We start from the raw sequence: 21,589 nt of genomic DNA, 5'->3' as shown, positions 1-21,589 counted from the left end.
TGGCTCCGTCCTAAACCTTGTCTGGTTTGAGGCTGTATTTCCATGAAGTTGTACACAGATCCATAAGCTGCATCCCCAAGAATGGATGGTATCACTTTCCACAAAAAAAACCCACAAGTCTTGCAGAAATACGTGTTTTTCAGAAATATTTATTAAACTGTTAAAATTATTTACTGCCCAACCAAAAAAAAAAATGTAACCAACCCAAAAAATGTCAGTGATCCTGCACTTGGCACGCAGGATTGTTACACCCCTAACCTGCCAGCATCCTGGCCCCTTTTCTAAAAGCAGATTTTCCTTGAATATTGACAAACCATACACAACAGATCTTCAGATCTTTACAAACGCTTCCCTCTGCGCCGTCCCTCCCGATGGCACCTGGGGTGTGTGAATGCAGCATTGCAAACATGAGAACAAGTGGTTAATGCCAGCAGGTCAGGAGGAGCTATGAGGGGTTGAGGTAATGCTGCAGAGATGTGGGGAAGGCTGTCCTGCCTCCTGCAGTTGTTGGTGTTGGCTGCAGAGCTGGCCCGACAGAGCCCTGGGCTGCGCTGCACCAGGCCTGGAGATTTCCTTTGTGCTGCACCGGCTTAGGTTGGGTCTGTGAAGCTCCATTATCCCAGCTCATTGCTCTCAGCTGATTTCCAAAGGGATCTGCTTACTCAGGCCCATGTCCCTGCGTTGTTTCTGCTCACTGCATCCCTTCTGAATGAGCCACACGACTGAACTGCGCTCGGGACAGACTCAGTGGGGTCATCCACAATTTAACTGCCTGGTGTGACTGTACTGCACTTCTTGTTTTCTTAGATGGAAGTGAAGACAGATCTTGGCAATTTAAGTATCATTAAATTAAGACACTCCCCCCATTTAAGAGTTGCTTTTCAGAGGAGGGGAGCAGTGCTGCCGTTTGAAGGATGTTACCAAAACATAACCAGGCAAAAACACATCTACCCCATACCCACGTTGGACTCTGATCACCATGTCCCATATAAGGTCCCATGTCCCCCCTGCCCCGAGCTGCAGTGACACGGGGGGGCACAGTGAACACTTTCCCTACCTAGAACACACAGAAGGTCCACGTTGGAATGAAGCAGTTACAGCCAGGAGCAGGACAGCACACGGTCCACCACTGCAAGGAGAGGTTTTACTGCCAGGGTTTTACTACAGATGCTGCTCACACACATTAAAAATCCACTCTTGGATCACCCTGTAATAAAAACAACTGGTCTGCACGAAGCCCTCTGGAGGCCTTTGAGAGTTCCTCCTACACTCAGTACCTGGAGCAGTTGGAGCTTTGCTCCAGCCTGAGCTGTATTTCTGTCCTTGGTGCCACTCCTGAGAGTGGTGCAGCAGCAGGGGGTGTGGTGCCAACAGCAGCTCCCAGCCCCTGGCACTGAGCTGCTCGTGCAGAAAGCGGCCCATGGCCCTGCTGGCACGAGATCCTCCCCACGAGCAGTGGTTTCCAGCATGGACCTCCCCAGCCCACAGCCAAGGCCACAGAGACACCTCAGCCCTGTCCTCACACGGAGCCATGGATACATGCTCCCTCTCCCTCCTGGTCAGGCTCCTCGTGGAGTGTGTGGAGCAGAGGTGGGGAGTGCACTGGCACTGGGTGTCCACAGCACTGACGCTGTGAGGTTTTAGTGCTGGAAGGACAACCTCGGTCAGGCCCGGGGTCTCACCAGCTCAGCTGCAAAGCAGATCCAGCCCCAGCCCCTGGGGTCGGCTGCTGGGCTGCTGCTGGCAAGTTCAGCCCTTTAACAGGGGCTACCCAGACATCTGCCACCACCAGAGGAGCAGCTTCACACACAGAATTCATCTGCTCTGCCCACGTAGTGTTTAGTCAAGAGAAAAGGCTGAGGTCATGTCTAGGTCAGTGAAATAGTTCATGTCAGCCAGCTGAGGATGTGTTTCCCTCTGAAGCTGGGCAGTCTTACCTAGACAGGAAACTGAAGTGTGACTTAATTAAAAACCTGTCTGTGGGAAAGATCTAATTCTTTTACAGCAGCTGCCTGCTACACTGTGAGGAAGTCCCTGGTAAGAAGGGAAAAATTCAAGAGTTAGGATTCCTCCCTGTAAGCAATTTGTTTTCCATTAATACTGCAGAACACAAGGCACGCTCACCTCATACATGGGCTCTTCATGCTGTAGGCACTATAAGCACAAGGGAAATGTACACTCACTGTCCCTCTCGAGGCTACTCCAGTTATCACTGTGTCAGGTGGATTTCCAAGGGGTGACTCTGCAAGATGCCGATGCCAGCGGCACTGACAGGACACAGCAGAGCTGTGGGCTGCCACCAAGGGCGTCCAGCTGTCATATCCCTCTTGAAAAAATTCTTACAGAAATAAAAAGCAAACAACCAGTAGTGTTAACAAACAGGGTAGAAGAGTCTTTGCCCTGTACTAGATATACACTGCAAACAAACTTCTAATAATGGCACAGGTCCTTTTTTGGTTTAAAGAAGCTTGTGTTACTGTAGTTAATGCATGAACAAGATCATAGACTTGTTATTCAGCACAAAACAAGTCATCTAGAAGCTTCCATGTCCCAGGGTGTCAGCAACTGTTACTACAAAGCTTGGGTTCCTGTTTGCAGCAAACAGTCACCAAGTGAACAGTGAGGGATCCCTTTTGGAGAGTCTGAAATAACCCCCGAGGTGTGCAAGGCAAGTAAAAGTGACGAGCTGCCGCGATGCTTTACAGAAGCTTCTTGTTACGGGACTGTCGAGATCTACTGCAGCAAACCAAACACCTCAGGGGTTTAGTCACAGGTGTTGCAGGGCTTCTTGTCCTTGTTCCATGTAGGAGTCATCTCTGTTTGAATGTGACCATTCTCCAAACGTTTCCTGGAAGTGGACATTTTTCTGTGACGCCTGCATACGTTTTTTATCACGAGAGAAGAAACTAAACCTTCCGGGAAGGGAGCAGTGAGGGAGGGAGGGAAAAGAAAGAACAGTGTTTACCATCCTGAAAGCACTTCAAACACCCACCCCAGTACACAGCACAACAAAACACCGAGCAGAAAACTCTGTTTGCATCTGCAGAAAACCAAGGCAGAGCGGCCTGATGGGGGTGCATGTCAGAACGTTGTTAGGGATGGAGTCATTGCAATCTCAAGCAGTTTGGCTACAGAAGCTTCAGATAAGCTCTAAATGCTGTTGACTCTACAAGGTGCAGGTATCATTTAGATGTGGGTTTCCCCTTCCCCAGCCCTCAGGTAACGAAGCCACACGATCCAGGTTAGTTTCTTGGCATAAGTAAAGTGGTATCTTTGGCATTAAATCTGTCTATTTTACCACAAAGCAGAAATAGAATTTTTTTTAAGGTTGTCAGCAGGGACATTCACAAGATAAGAAAATAAGACTCCACATTTTTTCACAGTGTAGAGGTTTTGATACATAGACTTGATTCCTGCAAAAAGGAATGAATAAATGCACCTATGTGCACGAGAGTTTGCAGGATGAAGGCTCTAAACAAATGCACACGAGTGTGCACGTCATTTCCTGTCACACAGCTTGGGTGCTCTAAGATAATGACGTACATGAACCAACAGCCATTTAATACACGTAAAAAATATAGCTGGAAAAATCCTTAGTATTGTTTTATTTGTATGGGATGAAGTTACTGGATTAGGCAAATTCCATGTTCGTTGTGGGTTCAGTACAAGAGGTGTTAGTGCAGTGTTTAGGCCTGCTGAGAAATGCAAAAGTTGTGGTTCCAGCTACCAAAGGACTGAGTTGGCCGTGGATCCCTTTGGTCTCAGTGCTGGGTGGGCTTCAGGAGGTGAAGATTGTTTTGCCTGCAGTGTAGCAAGTGTCACACTTGATCCAGGACAGGAACTGCTAAGTGCTACCCAGTAAGGGATCGTGCCAGTAGAACCTCAGCTTTGTCGGGGGCTGGAATATTGGTCAGGGCATAAACCTGACCCTGAGTCCACGCTCACCTTCCTCAGCATTCTCCCAAATCCCACTCTCCCTTCATCCCCCTCAGCACCACGATCCCAGCCCTCCCAGCTGCCTTGTGCAGAGCAGGGAGTTCGACCTTCCATGTCTCTCAATACACAGGAAATGGATGATAATCACTGAGAATATTAAGAATAATTACTTCTTGTTTAGAAAGGGCAATAAACCACTACACAAGTTAAATGCACATAAAAAACAGTGCCAGCAGAACTGGAACTTTTGCATTTCCTGGCTTCAAATGTGCAGCCTTAATAGTGAAATAAGTATTTTGCACTTAATTAGCCTCATATTTTTCTAGCACCTTCATCACAGGAGCTCATGAGTTCACACACATATACTGAGTATTTTCAGGGCCAGAGCCAGCTCCAGCTGATAAAAGGAGTGTTTAGTGACCGAGCCTTTCTACAGAGCACATTTGGTCCTGCCTGCTCAGGGTTACTGTCTGGAAGCTCACACAAAGGACTGCTGTGTTTATACAGTCAGTTTCAAAGCTCAGTAATTTTTCACTTTATCGGGAAATTAAGCAGGAGAAAAAGAAGTTCGTAAATCTCTAAAGGGTTCAGCTTTTTAAATTCCTTCTGAAACAATGAAAATTGTTATTATGGCTAGAAAATTCTCATGGAGGATATTTGGACAAAGCCTGTCTATGTGGAGAGGAAACTGTGTCATTGCTGTAAATATAAAGATTGCTAAAGCAGCAGTTCTAATGCAAAGAGACTGAATTAACAATTATCAGTATGTCTTCCAGGGAGAGCCAAGAACTGGATGACAGAATTGGTTATGAAGAGTTTACACTCTATTCCAAAATACATAATTAGAGACAAAATATACATGGCATAGATAGAAAGACATGAAAGCAACAGCCTGTAATTAACAGTGGAAATTAATGTGGAAATCAGCCTCTCCATTCTGTAACTCTAACTAATGATTGTAACAAATTATTAGAAACGAGTTTCTCAAAGAGCACTGGTGAGAACTGTGAATAGCCTTGCTTAGGAAGCAGAATTAACAGATGCTGGTTAAAACTGCATATTGCACCGATTTTCCAAGGAATAATGATTGGTTTAGCGTGGCAACATTAAGGCAAAAGGTGATAACATGTCAGTTTGAGGATGAGCATGGAGGACTGGGATAAGTAATGACACTGACTGGTCATTCTGATTGGCACTTTGATCCTCTGGGATCCCACTGGCAGCCAGGAGAATGCAACCAGCAGTGCTTGTTAACACGGGGTCATGCAAGAGGAAACCACAGTACCAAACATTTAAAAAAAATTCCTACAAGGGACACAAGTCTTCTTATTGGCTGCAATGTGGGATCGTCTGGAATCAATCCAGCTGCTACCATGGGCATTATGGCTGTAAAGATCCTGGTCAGGAAAGTACAGACACAGAAGAGATAAGACTGGAGCAAGGGAAAGAAAAGGCATTCCATTAAAAAGAAAAGAGGCAAACATGATACACGGGGTTACTTTGAATTACAACACAGGACACATTACAGGGAGAGGGGGATCTGCATCACCCAAGACAGCTCTCCTCAGTGAAAAACTCTTGTTCAGAAAAACCAGTTATTGTAGCAGTTTCAATTGCTTTTGGATTTCTAAAAGATACCACTTTCCTGTTGTGAGGCAGCCTGCAACCTGGGTTGGATTTCATGAAGGTATGACCACCTCTAGCAATGCAGAGCAGAGTGCACATTTTTGTTCCAAGAGACAAACAGGCACAGACACAATGAAATGAAGGATGAAGGTGTGTGTTAAGAAATACAAAACAGGACTCTGCTGTGACTACTGGATATTGGCACAGGGTTAGAGAGGACCAGCATTACAGTTAAAGATTCCACAAGGGTTACAGTTGATATTTTCAAGTTAAAAACCAGTATTGCAGGTGAATTCTTGAAATAACCTCCTAAGAGTTAAAGGGCCTGTGTGTCTGTTCCAAAGGAACCTGTGTTACTTCTCATGCAGAAAGATGCCAACTGCAGGCAGCTGAATGCTTTTGGGAAACCTTGCAGCTGCTCTGGCAGGAGCACTTTGGAGCTGGCTCGCAGCAAGACGGGTTCTTTGTGAGGGTTCAGCACTTCCACTGAGCATTAGCCAACGCATGCAGCACAGAGGCTGAGAGAGCCGAGTGCTCTGTGCCCAGCCAGCCCGACACAGCCCTGCCAGCACACCTCCAGCCATACCTGCAACACCCTCTGTCTGTCTAAGGATTCTCCTCACAGGTTCTCCCTTGTGCCAAATATTTTTTTGAACTGTGGACTAATGTCAATTAAAGATTAAGTTGAAATCACGAGAGACATTTCACTTGTGACCAAATGCAGCTCTCCCCAGCTCACTAACTGCTGTTCTGAGATTAAAACTGAAAACAAACGGGCAAGCACTGTTGGATCGTTAGCAGCAGCCAGGATTTCTATTTTTGTGCAACATGGCACATCCTGAGCTGCAGAACTGACAGACACACCAGCTTTTGTAGACTGCAAGAATAGGAAGAAAACTCCTGGCTGCTTGAGGCATGACATCAGTGACAAACAAGCACGTAGTCTTAAGGAGAAAACAAAAGGGTGTTTTCTGCTCCAAACAGAGGGAGCATTTTTAATCCTTGGACTTTTCCTCCTCAGTAAAGCCTCCTGGTTACATTATTTCATTAAAACTCTGTCATGTGATGTGGGAGAGACAAATGTTGGAGTCAGGCAGTCTGAGATGAGAACTCAGTTTGCCCCAAACGTGCCAATCCAGAAAAAATGCTGATTTCTGTAGCTTCTGTTTTCCTTTCGTTATGGACTTGCAGCACTGAATCACCTCAGCACATCTTGGATGGCACAGGCTACACATCCACATGGCTCATTCCCTCAGACTCTGTTTGGTGAAGGGAAAAAGGGCACATTGCACAGGCAAGCATAAAACTTCCCTTGAGAGGGCTCCTATTTTTGTACTTCAGCTTTTGGTTTAATCAGGAGGAAAAGTCTGAAAGAGAGGGAAAAGCAACCCCACTTTCATCTGTAAAGGCACTCTGCATGCAGAGAGCAGCACTGCAAGTTTTCATCACATCACTGGGTACAGAGTCCATGTGCCAGGGTGTTCCCCAGGCAGCCAGAGGGACCCTGGAGAGGGAGAAGGGAGCTCTGGAGACACCTCACAGCAGGCAGGGACTGGGGCAGGAGTGTCTTGGGACAGGACAGAAGCTACACTGGCTTCTCTGGTTTGCCCAGCAGTGACATTTCCTGACTTTTTAAAGCCCAACTACAAGTCCAGTGTTCACAGCACACAGAGAGGGAAGGAGGGAAGGAAAATAAAACCCCACCAGAGAAATCCTATCCAGACAGGCTGCAAGAATGAGACAAACCTGAAAACTGTTACCATCCTTCAGATTACTCAGGTGGACAGTTTTCTATTCCCTTATTTAATATGATGGCTAAGTGGAGAGAGAGAGCAGAGTGAAACCTGGGGACAGAGCATGACATCTAAAAGAAGTAATTTCAGCTTAGGCAGAGTCAAAACTAATACCTCACCAACATGTGCTCTGCCTTACAACCTCTATTTACATTTTTATGCTGCCTTCACTTCATCAAAGGCAGCATTTCAAATCAAACATAGAAGCTGCACAACACAAAGTGTGTGAGCTGAAACCAGCCATTCCCTACAAGAGAATTAGCTTTAAAAAACTCTAAAAGAAATGTAAAAGAAACTTTACAGTGAAGATCTTGTGCGACACAGTATCATCATCATCATCACCACAGTCACAGAATGAAAATGAAATCCAAACTCAAAGTGTATTTTCTAGTCATGTGAGAGGAAGGTTTCTCTCAGCACAGGCAGAAAGTTGCAGTCTACTGCAAATAATCAACAGTGCCCTCCTGACTTCATGGTGTTTTGGGTCAGTCCAGATCTTCCTATGGAATTTACTCTCACAGGGCTGCTGCTGTTAATAAACAAGGACTGAAGGTTGTGGACATGGGGACAGGATGGAAGAACTCTTTCTATGGAAACAACTGTTCCAAAATCACTTATGCAGTTTAAAAAGTTAAGCTTCCGGTATCACAAAAATCCAAAGAGTTGCTATGAGATTAGGAGACTTAATTTGGAATAAATACATTTACAGGAGGGAGTTTTCAACAGAGAAAAGGACTGGCCAACACAGTGATTTTATAATTAAGTGATACTCTAGTAACAGCACATCTCTGGCAGTAAGTTTTGGTTCCAACAGCAGCATTACTATTTCAGAAAAAGGTGGGGTTCTTTTAGCCAAGCAAGTGCCCATCCTCTCAGCAGCAAATTTGCTCAGCAAACAGAAGGGTTTTGTGCTGCCCACATAGTGCAAGTCAGGGTCTAAAGGCTTCAGTCAACAGGGAAATGGGCACAGTGAGGTCATGGAAAAATGATAATCCAAGGCTGAAAGTTGTCCCAGACCTAGGCAAAAGTTTTGGCCAAAACCAACTGTTGTTTCACATCTGCCAAGTGCTCATTCAGTGTCTCTCTCATACACAGTAGGAATGTGGTTATCTGAATTTTTGAAGTCTTTAAAGTTGTCCTGTGCATAAGAAACATTTGGTATTTACAGACTATACCCAGTATGCTTAGTAAAAATGCTACTTACAGTCGTTTGATTCCAGATTCAGGCTGAGTTGAGGGTTTTGGCTGAATTATGGGTGTCGGCTGTGGGGATCTAGTTTCTTCTTCCATTTCCTCACTTGAAAGAAAGAAAAGATAATTAATGTTCTCCTCCCAAGCCATGGAAGCACTTTGAGATCTACAATTCAATCTGAGGTAGCATTGTTGATGAAGGAATGCAAAAAGATCTGTTCAAAACCCATTCAAACCAATTGAAGATTTTTGATCAGCCAAGGATCAGCAGCAAGAACTGGGTCTCCATTCAATATTTTCTTCCCATTGTGACAAGCAGAGGGAGAAGAGGAATGGATTAAATAAAAGGTCTAGAATTTTCATTTTAGACCCACTTCTATCCTCATTTTTGAAGTTCAAATGTATTAAATGTTTGTAATCTTTCTAGAATTCAGGGCAGGCCTGGGAGTTAGGGAAGGACAAGTTTGAGGTATGGGGTTCCAACTGAGGCTGCATTCTTGCAGTCTGCACAAGCATTTGCAGAAACACGAACTTGGACAGAACTTCAGAGAACATTTATTGTTTCTACACCTGCCCTGTGGCTCCCTGAGAATATCATCCAACAGGAGAGGAGACGTAACCCACCTTTTGTAATATAAAAGCTCCTCTTGAAGCAAAAACACTCGAGATTTCAGCTCATTCCTCTCGTGAAGGACATCCCGGAGCTCCTGCAGGGTGAATCTCGGGCGATTGGGATCTTTTAAGTCCATTGCCATCTTTTCTGACTCAGAGAGACAATCATCATTGTTTGGTTCTGCCTAAGGAGTGAAATGTGGGCCTTAAATTCACCGTCCAATTCAAATGTCCAACTTTTGATAAGTCAGTTTTAGGAATTCATATTTTTAACAAAGTTAAAGTAATGTTTTAAATCAAACATCAGTGTTTTATCTAAACACTGAAAAAATGGCATGGTAAAGGTCATACAGTTCCTTCCAGTTCCCCCCACAAAGAAGTGTCTTCTTCTAATGTAAACATACAGTGATGAAAAATCACAAGGTTCTGGGAAGGGTACGTGGAACTGAGATTCTGAAAAGCAGCTCCAAGCCTTAAGAGGCAGGATTTATAACAATACAAATAAATGCAGGACACTCTGTTCCAGGAAAATACATTTGAAATGTAGCAGAGTCCATTTGAAATGTGATGCTTTTTGCAAGGACTGATAAAGGCCAGCACATGAAATCAGAGCTGCCAGCAGCCAGGTCAGCCACTCGCCCTCGTGGGAGGATGCAGAGAGCAGAGTCTCAGAGCTCCTGTGTGGCAGTGACAGCTTGCTGGGATACAAGCTCGAAATTTGAGGAGTTTAGAAGTGAAATTCCTACACAGTCCATTTCTTGTAATCCTGACTCTACCCTCTTCTAAGCTCCTGTGTTTGTGAAATGGTTTTGCAATACACTGATCCATGGTTTCAGGCTGAATTTGGCTAAGGCTGGTGCAAGGTGAATTTCGGGTAAATTTCAGTGCCTGTCCTGCAGGGATGAGGCAGAAAAGTGATGCTCACTTGGGCACAGTTTGATCACCCTTTTCATCCAAACACATTCCTTTGCACAAACTACATGAAATAAAGATTCATTCAACCTAACAAGAGGTTCAAATGAAATTACCCAAACACTTTTCCTCCTCTTCACCCCCTAGGTACAGGTCTGAGCTGGTGTCTCTTCTTTTGGTTGTGCATTTGTCCCATATCTCTGCCCAAAGAAGCTATTCTTGCTAGATTTGGCTCAAATCAGCAAAGACTGAGCAGCCTGTACCTGATGCAAATGTCCTTGACTGAGGCCAACAAGCAATGTCCATTCTGGAGCATGCAGCTATTCCAGCTTTCTGCTTGCCACTGCAATTCCTGTGTGAGCAGTGTCCTGGCAGAGGGAGCAGGGATGGCTCTCGTTAGAAGAGGCACCATTGCCATGGAACTGATGAGTTAGAGAGAGGTGAAGAATGCATCCTTTCTCTGCAGACACTGAGGACACTTTCACTCCTGCTGGCTCCAGGCCTGGGCTCCCCAGCCCTGTTTACAAAGCTGGGTGTCCTGGCTGAATTAACAGCAATGAAATAATCCTTTTCATTATTAATACAGTGCTTGCCCAACTCAGCAGTGACATGTTAACACAACACTGGCTGTCACATTCCCAGGGGACCAAGGTACCCCGTCAGCACTTGTCTCTGCTTTTTGATGTGTATTCCTGCCTGTTGCCAGTGAAATGGATGTTTCACTGGGTGTTCCACTCTCTGCTGCAGTCTGTCAGGCATTTGCACCGTGGAGCTCTTACCAATGCATCAAGCTGAACAGCTCTGTGTGATAGAGCTCCTCTAAGTTCTTAAATATCATGACACCCCTTATTACATTTCCTACTCTGCTAAGAGCATCATTAGGAGAGGGAAATGCAGTACATTTGCTTCAGGAATAAACAAGTAATGTCACAGGCACAAAGGAAAATACTAGGAGCCATAAAGAGGACTAAAGGGTCAACAGATCAGTGCATCTTTTTCTCAGGAAGCTCCCCTCAAATTTGCATTCCTGCTGCTCTGATCTCAGCCCAGCTCCATTTGCAGACTGTCACTTTGCCTGTTCTGCAAGAACCTGGCTCTGCCAGCAGGAACGTTTGCTTTTCATGAACATCTGTGCTCACAACACTTCACTGCACAAATTCTAATAGGAAGCAAAAGCAGAAGTAAGGCCAAAGTTAGTTCCTCTAAAAAGTGCCTTGAAATATTTATATGTTGATTTGGTAGCACTTAACCAGCTTAATCCTGACTGATCTGAAGTGCCATCAGAACTGCAGGGACCAGGTGTGCAGAGCTCTGCCCCAACTCAGGGACCACTTCTGGCAGTTTCTGTTCCACTGTGGTTCAGCTGCCAGCATCACCCCCATGCACCCCTCTGATCCATCTGGCCTTGAATATTTGCAGATCTGGCAAAGCTGAAGCTACTGTTGACTGTTTGTCTTTGGAAAAGCCAGACCTTCCAAGGAATTGGTTTGTTTTCCTGTGGGGGAAGGGGTAGGTGTGTACAAAGAAAACGAAGCAAACTCACTACCACAACTCTGCCAAAACACAAAGAGGTACTTGGTATGAAGCCCAAAGCTTTTTAAAAGGCTGTTTAAAAAGTGATCCAAAGTGCCTCTTACCTTTACTTCCTCCCCATTTTGGCTGGCCTGGCTGTCCTCACCCTGCAGCTTTTCTCTGAGCTTGCCCAGCTCTGCTCTCAGGTTGCCCATCTCCTGCTCCTTGGTTTGCAGGTACGCTTCCAGCTCCACCTTCTGCTCGATCAGCGCCTTCCCCTGGGCCTCAACCACCGTGATCCGGTGCCGCAGGTCGTGGTTAATTTTCATCAACCTGTTCTGCTGCTGCTGAAGCTGCAAAACATCCATGCAAGAGCTCAGTGTCCATTCAGCCATGAGCCATCATGGCCCAGTCCCAAACATCCTCTTGAAGTAGTAGGTTCCTGTTGCATTTAATCTGAAAAATTCCCCCCCCTCCTCACCCCCAGATTAGTTTTTCTAATATCTAATTATCTATTACAGTTTCAGTCACCCAAATTTAATTGATTTCTAGAGTAAATTCCCCTAGCACAGGGAGTTTTTCAGATAAAAGCAAATCCATCACTTCGGATATTAATTCAAGGATAGGGTGGCTTATGGGATTCTGAATCAAATCTTAACCCAGGGGAGAAGAAAGACAAGACAGAGGAATCCTCAGTGTTGAGTTTATAAGTACTTTGCTTTGAGCTCCAGGGCTCTCTCCTAAGGCAGGATGTGACCTGCTGGGTGTGTGTGGACAGCCCCAGCTCGAAATGCTGCAGCACCTGCCAGAGGCACTTGGGCAGAGCAGAGATCACTTAGGCCTGGCCTTACTAGCACTAGGAAGGTCCCATGGCCTAAGGACATGAGGCAGTGTGAGGAATGGGAAGCAAAATATGGGTAAGGAGGTCATTCCACAGAAAGTGCCAAATCTCGTGTCAGGCCCGGAGTCACAGTGGAGTGTGTGACTCATCTGAACAGGCCTGGGCTGAGCAGTGCCCTTCTCATGCAGAGATGATCCACACTGCATTCCTGGTGTGGGACTGCACTGAAGCCTGACCATTCTGGACACTCCACAGCTCTGCTGGACACTTATTAATCCAGCACTATTTATATTTTCTATATTAACTTCAAACTCAAAACCAGGCTATGGAGGTGTGGGTGAGAAAGAAGAGAAATAGGAAGACCCAGAACCACTTACAGCCTCTACATCCTCATTTTTAAGTCCGAGTTCCCGGTCCTTTGCCCTGATTTCATCCCTCTGTTTATCTACCACTTCCTTCAGCTTCTTCATGACTTGCCGCTCTCTCTCTGACATCCCTGGTTAAAAAAAGAACACAGAACACAAACTAAGGACAGTCAGGAGCTGCTGAGGCTGAGAACAATAACAGTGAGAAATATTTAAGTAGCCTCTGGAAGTTGCCTGCTGGTAGAATGACAGAGATGCTTTAGAGGTTACCTCAAGGGTAACAGAAAACACTGATGACAGAATCCACTCCATAAAGCCACTGCAAAAAGACTCCTTAAAAAAGGAACTGACAGTCCTCAGAAACATTTATAACAGTGAGTGACACTGCTGCATCTTGCTGCCTTAGTAGTTTTACATCAATGTTCACACCGTGCCCCAGGGAGCTTGGTTATCTGTGTGATTATCCCTGGAATCAGCTGGCCAAGGCCTTGTGAAAATTGTAAAAAAGATGGTCTGGATCTTCAGTAAGATGTAAACAACATACGACTGTTGTGGATTGCATCTGGATCCAAACCAGCTGAGAAGACTGATTTTTAGTTGAAATCCAGTTTTTGAACTAGATTGATTTTTAGTTCAAATCCAGTTTTGTGTTTGGTGAAAAGAAGATGAAACAAGACCTTCAGAGGGTACCCCCGCCCTGAATGCAGAACCAAAATTTAGTCTGAATTATGGTCACATATTTTCTCCTCATTTTTTGCCACCCTTTTCCCATCCTATTGTGTGGTAATTCATATTTAGAGTAACTGTACTTGAGAGAAGAATACTTGATAGCATTTCACTGGTGAAAGGAATTTGGAATATTGCCAAGAATCCAACACTGATCTTGTCTGAAAATAAAGAAAGGGTTAGATTAACCTTAAATCTGACCAATTAATCATTAGGAAATGTCATAAACCACAGGAAGCATTCTTCTATTTGCCATTACAGAGATAACTTGGATCTGGCACTGCAGTGATGGACTCTTGAGAGCAGATACAGAGCAGAGGTTTTACCTTGGTGAGATGATGCATCTCCTGCCCTGACCTTCCCTGAGATTGGCACAGAGATGTGCAGCTTGATGGTCCTGAGCTATCACATGAAATCACGTTGCACAGCATCCTTGAAGATGAAAACCCTGCAAGCAGGGCAGTGTGTGGCTCCCCTGGCCAAAGCCCAGCCCAAGCAGGAGCTCAAATCCAGGGTCTGCTGCTAACTCCATTCATTTTGGCAAAGTACTTTGTGATGTGGGTCTTCAGCTTCTTCCATTTACGAACTGCAAGTGGTGCTAATTCACTCCCCACTCTGGGCTGGCTGGAAAGCTGCTTCCTTTTCAATATTAAAGCAGCTCCCACATCAGAAATATTCTCTGTATGCATCAAATGTATCCAGCCAGGAAAGACTCTACTTTCTAACATCAGCTCAGACTTCCCGATTTTGTTCTTCCCTCATCACAGAAATCCAGAGTTGTTCCCACAAGAGAAATTAACTGCATGTCTGTAGGAACTCCAGCTCACAGGTCAGCTACAAAATGAACTGATGGATAGTAGAGTAGAGCAGGACAAAGCTCAGAGAAGGAAAGGGAGTAACTGGTGGATGTGCACTCCTGCAGCAGCTGTGGACTCCCATGCAGGGAGTGGACCAGAGCAAACAGGGGAACAGCAGCTCCAGTCCTCAGTGCTAAAGGACCAGAGCTGTGCTGCTGCAGAGAACAGGGAACTGCTCTGCTGGGAAAAGGACTGGTGGCCATGGCTGGCCAGGAATTTGGTTCACAGGACGTGTTCCTGTCAAACCCCAGAAAAGAACTGTCAGTGACATGGTGTTCACATTCTAGGGTTACTTTCTCACCCCTTTTAATTCTGTGGTACATTTGCCTGCTCTATTTCTGGACCCTGGTTTTTATCAGCTCTATGCTGCTCTGGGTTCTAGTTTTTCACAGGATAATTTTAATTCTTTGCTGTGGTACCAGCTCAAACCCACCAGGGAGAACAAGTGTCACAAACATAAACTGCTGCTTAACTGTTCTAAAAGATCCACATTCCTCTCTCACAACACAGGTCTGGTACTTCTCTGCACCCACAAACTTCACTGCAGGTTCCTGGATCCACTCACAGCAGCCAACCTTGGGGCTGGGGCCTGAAACACCAGCTGTATTTAAAACCAAAAGGATCTAAAACTTTGCCTTGAAGTAGAGGGACTGCAGTGAAACTTTAGACTGATGGTATCACCCAGAAGGAGGTAATGAATGCAGCTGTATCCATTAGTACTTGTGAGATGCTTTGAGATCTCTAGATAGCAGGTGCTATTTAAAGAAAAAATACCATTCAGTGCTGACTACTTTTCCTCCCACTGTGCTCATTTTTTTCACTAACATTTGGTGAACCTAAAAAGCTTCAATTGTGTGCACAGATCACTACAATTTTTATTTCAGGAAGTAGGTGGGGGGAAGGAAAGGTGGGGAGTTTAGTGAAACAGCCACATCTCCTTCCATTTCCTCAGGCACTTGGAAAGAGGAGAGGGAAATCACTAAGTGCCCTAAATGTAAAATAATTATCTCTAAATGGTTCAAACTCTAATAAATGCAAGATCTTAAATGGCACACCCAGCCAGCTTCCCCAGGCACATCCTATGAGCAGCTTCCTGTGGTTTGCTGTGATCCTGGCATTGTCCCAGCAAGAGAATGGAAAGCAGCTGGAGGGGAGGACACTGAAAAAAGAAAGAAAAGAAACTGGGAAAAAAAAAAAATTCTTTATGTTTAGTGATCTGTTCTGTGCTGTGTCCATACAACATCTGTCACCACAGACCAAGTGCCAGGCAGAGCCTATGGCACTGCACCATTACCTAAATACTCAGAACAAGTTCAGTGCCCCTTTTGAAGGGAACTGTAGGTCCTGCAGCACAGGAGGGTCACACAAGTGCTGCCATCCTGCTGCCTGTCCCTTGCCAGGCTGGGACAGCAGCTCCCCTGCAGTGGCACAGCAGCCTGCTGGTCCTGTTTGACACACTTGGGTCAAGTTTGCATGTGGCATTTTCCTGGGATATTCCAATCGGTCAGCACCATCAAGTTTCAAGCAGTGCTGCATTTGGGCTTGGGAGGAGTCACTTTAATGGGTGTTACAGGCTCATCTTTAACCCCTCCCTTGTGTTTTGAGTTCTGCTGTCGCAGGTCCTTCCCACAGGAGCCCTGCTCTGCTCAGACTGCACAGAACACTCCTGTTTGCACAGGACTGCCTCTGCCTCACCCACAAACACTTCACACTCAAGCGAGGCTCTGAGAATTAATTGGCAGGATTGACTCTCGAGGTCTTGCACACCCAGATCAGTGGCCTCTGTTGCCTGTGTTAAAAAACCCCTCTCACTGTGTGGTGAGTAAGCAGTGAGCTGCTGATCCCCGGGGCCAGCGCGGAGGGGAGATGTGATCACAGTGCTGAACCGTGCTCAGATAGGAGCACTGGAGTCTGCTCCAAATTAGTCCAGCTAACACAGGATTGAGCTTGACATGCTGCCTCTTTGGACTCTACATCAGAGTCTACAAAGGACAGAGACTGAAAAAGAGCAGCAGAACTGCTTTCTGACACTATCCAAACAAGTCACTTGAGCAAATCTATCCCTGCTCATTAATGACAATATGTCCTAAAAGAAAAAGTCAGGTTTGATATAATAGAGCCAAATAATTAAATGGGGTTGATATAAATTAAAAGATTTCACTTAAACTGAATATTTTAGCCAAAGAATATCAGTGATCTCAGATTCTAAGCTCTGGAATGGGCTTATGGGTTTTGTTTGTGTTGTCATACATGGGTAGACACAGTAAAAATAACAAGAAAAGCACGTCTGGCATTTGCTTGGCTGGCTGGATGTGAAGAGTATGGCTATATTTAAATACAAGCACATGAGCTGCAGCGAGCTAGATAGCCACTGGAAGGGAAAAAAAGAAGGGAAAAAAAAAAAGAAAACAAAGGGGAAGCTGGTTCTTTATAACACCATGTCAGTCTTCATGGCCCATGACTCATTGCTGCCATTCTGAATTTTGCATGGAGTTTGTCAGCCTGATGTTGAGCTACTTCTTTGCCACTAATTGACTCCTAATTTGAAAGAATTGCATTTGTTTTAAAAAGTATCTTGAGAGGTTTAACAATTTTTACTTTTTGAGGGTTTCATTATGCTCTTCCCCAGTGCAAGTGAGCAGCACTGAGCCTTGGGGAGAGAGTAAGTGCAACTTCCACAGTGTGGGACAGAGTTTCATCCACCTCCAGCAAAATGAGAACCCAAACAAGAGATAGACCAAAAGGTTTATCTAGACTTTACTTCCAGAGATGCTTCTCAGCCAAACAAAAAGTTGGTTTTCTTTCCCTCATTCCTCTACCTCTTATGTCTTCAGTGTCATCATGTATTCAGATATTTTCTATTTATGTTAAAAAAAAAAAACAAACAAGCAAGCCTTCAAAACCCAGATCTGAAGTAATCTACAGGGAAAAATCACACCAGAATATCCAGTCAAAATATTTTGATAAAGTATTGCTTTTTGTAACAAAGCAAGGACTGAATTTGAAGTAGCAAACTTGCCTTCGTGCTTCTGAAATTCCTCTTCTGTGAAATTAATGTCTTTGTGAGACAAGTTTGTCATCAGTTGTTTATTCTCCTCCTGCAGCTGTGCAATTTGGGTAAGAAGATCCTGTGCTTCCCCTCTCCAGACATCCTCCACCAGTTCTAATTCCTATAGGGTAGATCAGGACAACACATTTATATTTTAAAACATGTTAAAAGTCTTTGACTGGACAACTAACAGATCAAACTAGTAATGATCCTACTGATTCTTATGGAAAACAATTAAATGAGACTACTTTGAGTTTCTTAGAAGATATCTGCTTTTCTAATGCCACCACCAGGAAACAGCCACCACAGTCCCCTTTGCTACATGCTGAATGTAGCAAACTTGTTGAATGTGGAATGTACCTGAGGGGATCATTCCTGATGCAAAGCAAGTTACCCAAAGGATGGCTCCTCGTACCCTGCTGTGCCGTGAGGACCAGATTAAGGGGGTTGTGTTGGACAAACAACCAAACACCAGCACCAATTCCCTCCAGCACCCCAGGAGGCAACTGCAAAGCTGTTAGAGAGCCCCCAGACCATCCCACAGCAGGGCCAGGAACTCAGGGTGGACATGCTCCTTCTGACAGAACAGCCTGGCCTAAATTCCTGTTATGAAACACAAGTGTAAATTGATGAGTGTGTGATCCAGTGCAGCAAAGGCAGAGCTCCTGGTGCACACGATGAACACAAGTGCTGCTTCCTATGTAAATCGTTCTGCTGGAATGTCCTCGGTGGTGTCTGTGTTAGTGCAGCCAGGCCAGCCAAAACAGCTCCCATTTGTCGGGACACTCTGTGTCAAGAGCAGCTGTCACCAATCCTCATGAAGGTCAAGTCAGGACAAAAAGTAAAAAGTCCTTAAGGAAAACAGTTGTATTTAGAACCTTGCTTGTTCCAAAAGCTTCTCTGTATATCTCACTTCTGCAGTGGGGGGCATTCCCTGCTCCATTTTCACTTATGTTCTTCAGACAAAAAGCTGCATGCAGATCCCTGGAGCCAGGCTGAGTCACTGCTGACTTTCACATCCATCCTACCTAACAACAAAACACATTCACACAACAACCCAGCCAAGCACAGCTCGAGGCTAAAATAAGCTCTGCTGAGAGATTAAAGGATAGCTCTCTGCTTTGCATGTATGCTCTGATAATGGGAAGTCATGTTCCTGATGACTTTTGGGTCCAAATGTCATTTTAGTCCAGCATTTATTACCCTATTGCTGCTAAAAGTGTTGCAGAAAACATTAGGTGGCAAAGAATAATAAATAGCAAAGGTGTGGTAAGCTACACAGACAACTATTGAAAAGGAAAGAAAATCTCATTAATCACCTATTTTACTTGAAACTCTTTATCTTGAGAGAAAAGTAAATCTGTAATGAAATGGATATTTCCAAAAACCTGGACTATTTACAGTGATGCTGCCTGTTACAACTCTGTAGCTAAAATAACGCAGTGACCTATTTTAGCAATAAACCAGCACATTCATCACTTACAAGCATATTGATAAAACCAAAATAGAATGCTCACAAACCCCAAACAATCTAAACTTATATCATTTATATGTGGCTGCACTGTAAACACACAACCGTCCCAAGGTTTGCCTAGGCAAACTTTGTCATTTATTGCTACTGAGGAGCCCAATGAATTGGAGCAGAAATTAACTTCTGAATCCTCATTAGTGGAAGTACCAGACAGGGAGGCACATCCACGGGCCAGGCAGTGCCAGCCAGCTCAGGAAGCCTCAGGCAGTGAGTGCTGAGCCAGGTTTACAAGCAAAACAGATTCACACATAAAGTTTAAGTGCTGAAATCTCATAAACTGATGCTTGCAAGGACCACTAAAAGCTTTCCTGGGTGGTTTTTTTTTTTTTTTTGGAGGGTTTGAGGTCAAAAACTGTTTCTCAGTATCTGATTTTTTCTGCTTATCAGCACCTGTCCTGTGAAAGAGTCTTCAAACCCTCACATTGGAACAGGGAAGATGAGAGACCACAGTTCTGTAGGGACCTGGTGCACTGGGAACCAGCTTTATTAAAAAAAAATAAAAGGTATGTATCATACAGTTTATTTTCCTGTTAAAATCTGTTTAGAGTGAAGTAAATTGTTTAAACACTCCCTGAGCCACTTCATGACCCTCAGAGAAGCTGAGAGAGCAGAGGTGGTTGACTGGCAGGGAGATCAGCTGACATATTTAGGAAACTTTTTAACACTTACAAGAACTTCAGAAACATCTCCACAGAACAACTTGTACAATGACACTGGGTCAGTTCAGTATCTGCTTCACCCACAGCCTTTGGTAAATATCCAACATATTTGTATCTGTTCTCTAGACCTTCTTTTTTCATACTCTTGAGACTTACAAAGGCTTTGTACATTTGTACAAGGTCTTTTACTTTCCTTTTTGGAGACGTTGCTCTGAAACTTCCTCTGCAAAATGTTTCAGGGTTTATCCTGGATTTTCCAGATGCTAGGTGAAAGTCCTTTAGCTGACTCTTTTTAAAATATAAAACTGGCATTTATCCAGTTAAGCCAAATCTTGAAGTTTGGGTTCTCTCTTCCAGAATCCCCTGTCTCCTGTTTATCCTGATTCTCTGTGTGGAATCAGGAATGGCATGAGGCAGCAGTGATGATTTAGCACAGTCATTTACCAGAAGAACCATTTCTTATATCAGTTCTCTGGATGGTTTGAAGAGTGGATCTGCCACTTTTACTGCAGTAACTGGAGCGTGCTGTCCTGCACTAAGAGGCTAACAGGGTATGGGAAATGCTCTCTGCCTTGGGCTTTAATGGGAGTGGGGTCAGGGAACACTCCAACCACCCCAAAACAAGCCAAGGGACATCTTGCCATCAGAGGATGGAGCAGCAATCTGGCAGCGTGCTCTTCCCTACTCTTCAGCTCTAACTCTGCTTTGAAATCACTTGGTTCTCCGTCTCTCTCCTATGACTTGTCTAACCCGAAGTCTGTTCCAGGAAAACTAGACTGCTAAATCATTCCCAGCTCCGGAGAGGAAAGTGTATTCTTGTCAGTGACCTTTCCTGGCCCAGCAGGAAGCAGCACTATCCTCTCGTCAGGAGAGGGGATGGAGCAGGAGCCCTAATCGGCCAGACACAGGGGAAGGAAATGCAGTGACTGGGGAAGGGGTGGAGAAAGGGAAGGAGGGAGGAAACTTCCAGGAGGGAAGGAAACAAAAAACAACAACACGCCCAAAGCCTCAGCGACGCTAAGGCAGCATCCGCGCAGAGCCCGTGAGCCCGCCCGGGCTGTACCGCACGCGTGCCCCGCCCGCTCCCGCGGCCCCGCGGCATCCCGGCCCGCACACCGGCGTCGCTCTTTGTTTTCCCGGCGGCGGCGGGGGGAGAACGGCGGCGGGCGAGCCGCAGCCCGACTTCCCCCAGAGCGGCTGCGGCAGGCGGGGGCAGCCCTGCCCCGCCGCGTCCCCCCGCTCCCCGCCCGCACCTTCTGGTGCTTCCTCTCCTTCTCGATGCGGTCCATCCTCTCCAGGCGCAGGCGGTCGAGCTCCAGGCGCAGCTCCTCCATCTCGGGGTTGATGTGGTTGCGGCTCACCAGCACCTCCAGGATCTCCAGCACCCGCACCACCTTGGGCATGAGGCGGGCGATGGCCTCGCAGCCGTGCTGATCGATCACCCGCTCAAACTCCTGCCCCACGGCCGAGGCGATGTCGTACACGTCCATGACCGTCAGCTCCGCCGCGTTCTTCTCCAGGGCGGGCGGCGCCCCGCCGCCGCCGCCGTCCATGGCTCGCCCGGCCCCGCGGCGCCCGCATAGGCGGCGGCGGGGCGCGCTCCGGGCGGGGCGGTCCCCGTGCGGCCGCTCCCGCTGCCCCGCGCCCGGCCCGCGGCCCCCGGCAACTCCCGCGAACTCCGGGGCGGCTCGGCCGGGGGTGTTTAAACTTGGCCGGGCGGTGCCGGGGGAGCGGCGGCGGGAGGCGGGCGCGGCGTCCCCGCCACCACCGCCCCGCCGCCCGCGGCCAATGCCCGGCGCAGGGCGGGCCGGGGGCGGCCCCGCGCATGCCCGCGGCCCCCGCGCCTCCCGGTGCCCGGGGCCGTCCCCGCCCGCGGGGGTCGCGGTGGAAGCCGTGCGCCGCGGGGCTTCGCTTGCGGTGGGCAGAGGAGCATCGCCGAGCGCGGGTGCGCTTCATCAGCGGCAGGGCTCTCGGTAGCG

At 46.3% G+C, this 21,589-nt stretch overlaps 1 protein-coding gene across 2 annotated transcripts; it reads right to left on the bottom strand.

Annotated features, from left to right (window-relative positions):
• Positions 1-129: 129 nt before the first annotated feature.
• On the bottom strand, positions 130-21,311 carry RILPL1 (Rab interacting lysosomal protein like 1). 2 transcript variants are annotated; one of them, XM_053994331.1, is made up of 8 exons: positions 20,864-21,311; positions 17,391-17,541; positions 12,801-12,919; positions 11,708-11,935; positions 9,171-9,343; positions 8,560-8,652; positions 5,246-5,333; positions 2,824-2,912 (listed from the first exon to the last, which is right to left on the bottom strand). In XM_053994331.1, exons 1-8 carry the CDS (start codon positions 21,161-21,163, stop codon positions 2,907-2,909), a joined length of 1,158 nt encoding a protein of 385 aa, XP_053850306.1. In that variant the 5' UTR covers positions 21,164-21,311; the 3' UTR covers positions 2,824-2,906. The 2 variants fall into 2 exon arrangements, with proteins under 2 accessions (XP_053850305.1, XP_053850306.1); XM_053994330.1 differs by lacking the exon at positions 5,246-5,333 and having other exon boundaries at positions 130-2,912; positions 20,864-21,303.
• Positions 21,312-21,589: the final 278 nt, after the last annotated feature.

Source organism: Vidua macroura, chromosome 18 (genome assembly GCF_024509145.1).
Source record: "Vidua macroura isolate BioBank_ID:100142 chromosome 18, ASM2450914v1, whole genome shotgun sequence".
Lineage (NCBI taxonomy): Eukaryota > Metazoa > Chordata > Aves > Passeriformes > Viduidae > Vidua > Vidua macroura.
The sequence above is the reverse complement of the archived record's forward strand: the minus strand, read 5'-3'. Positions and strand labels throughout refer to the sequence as shown.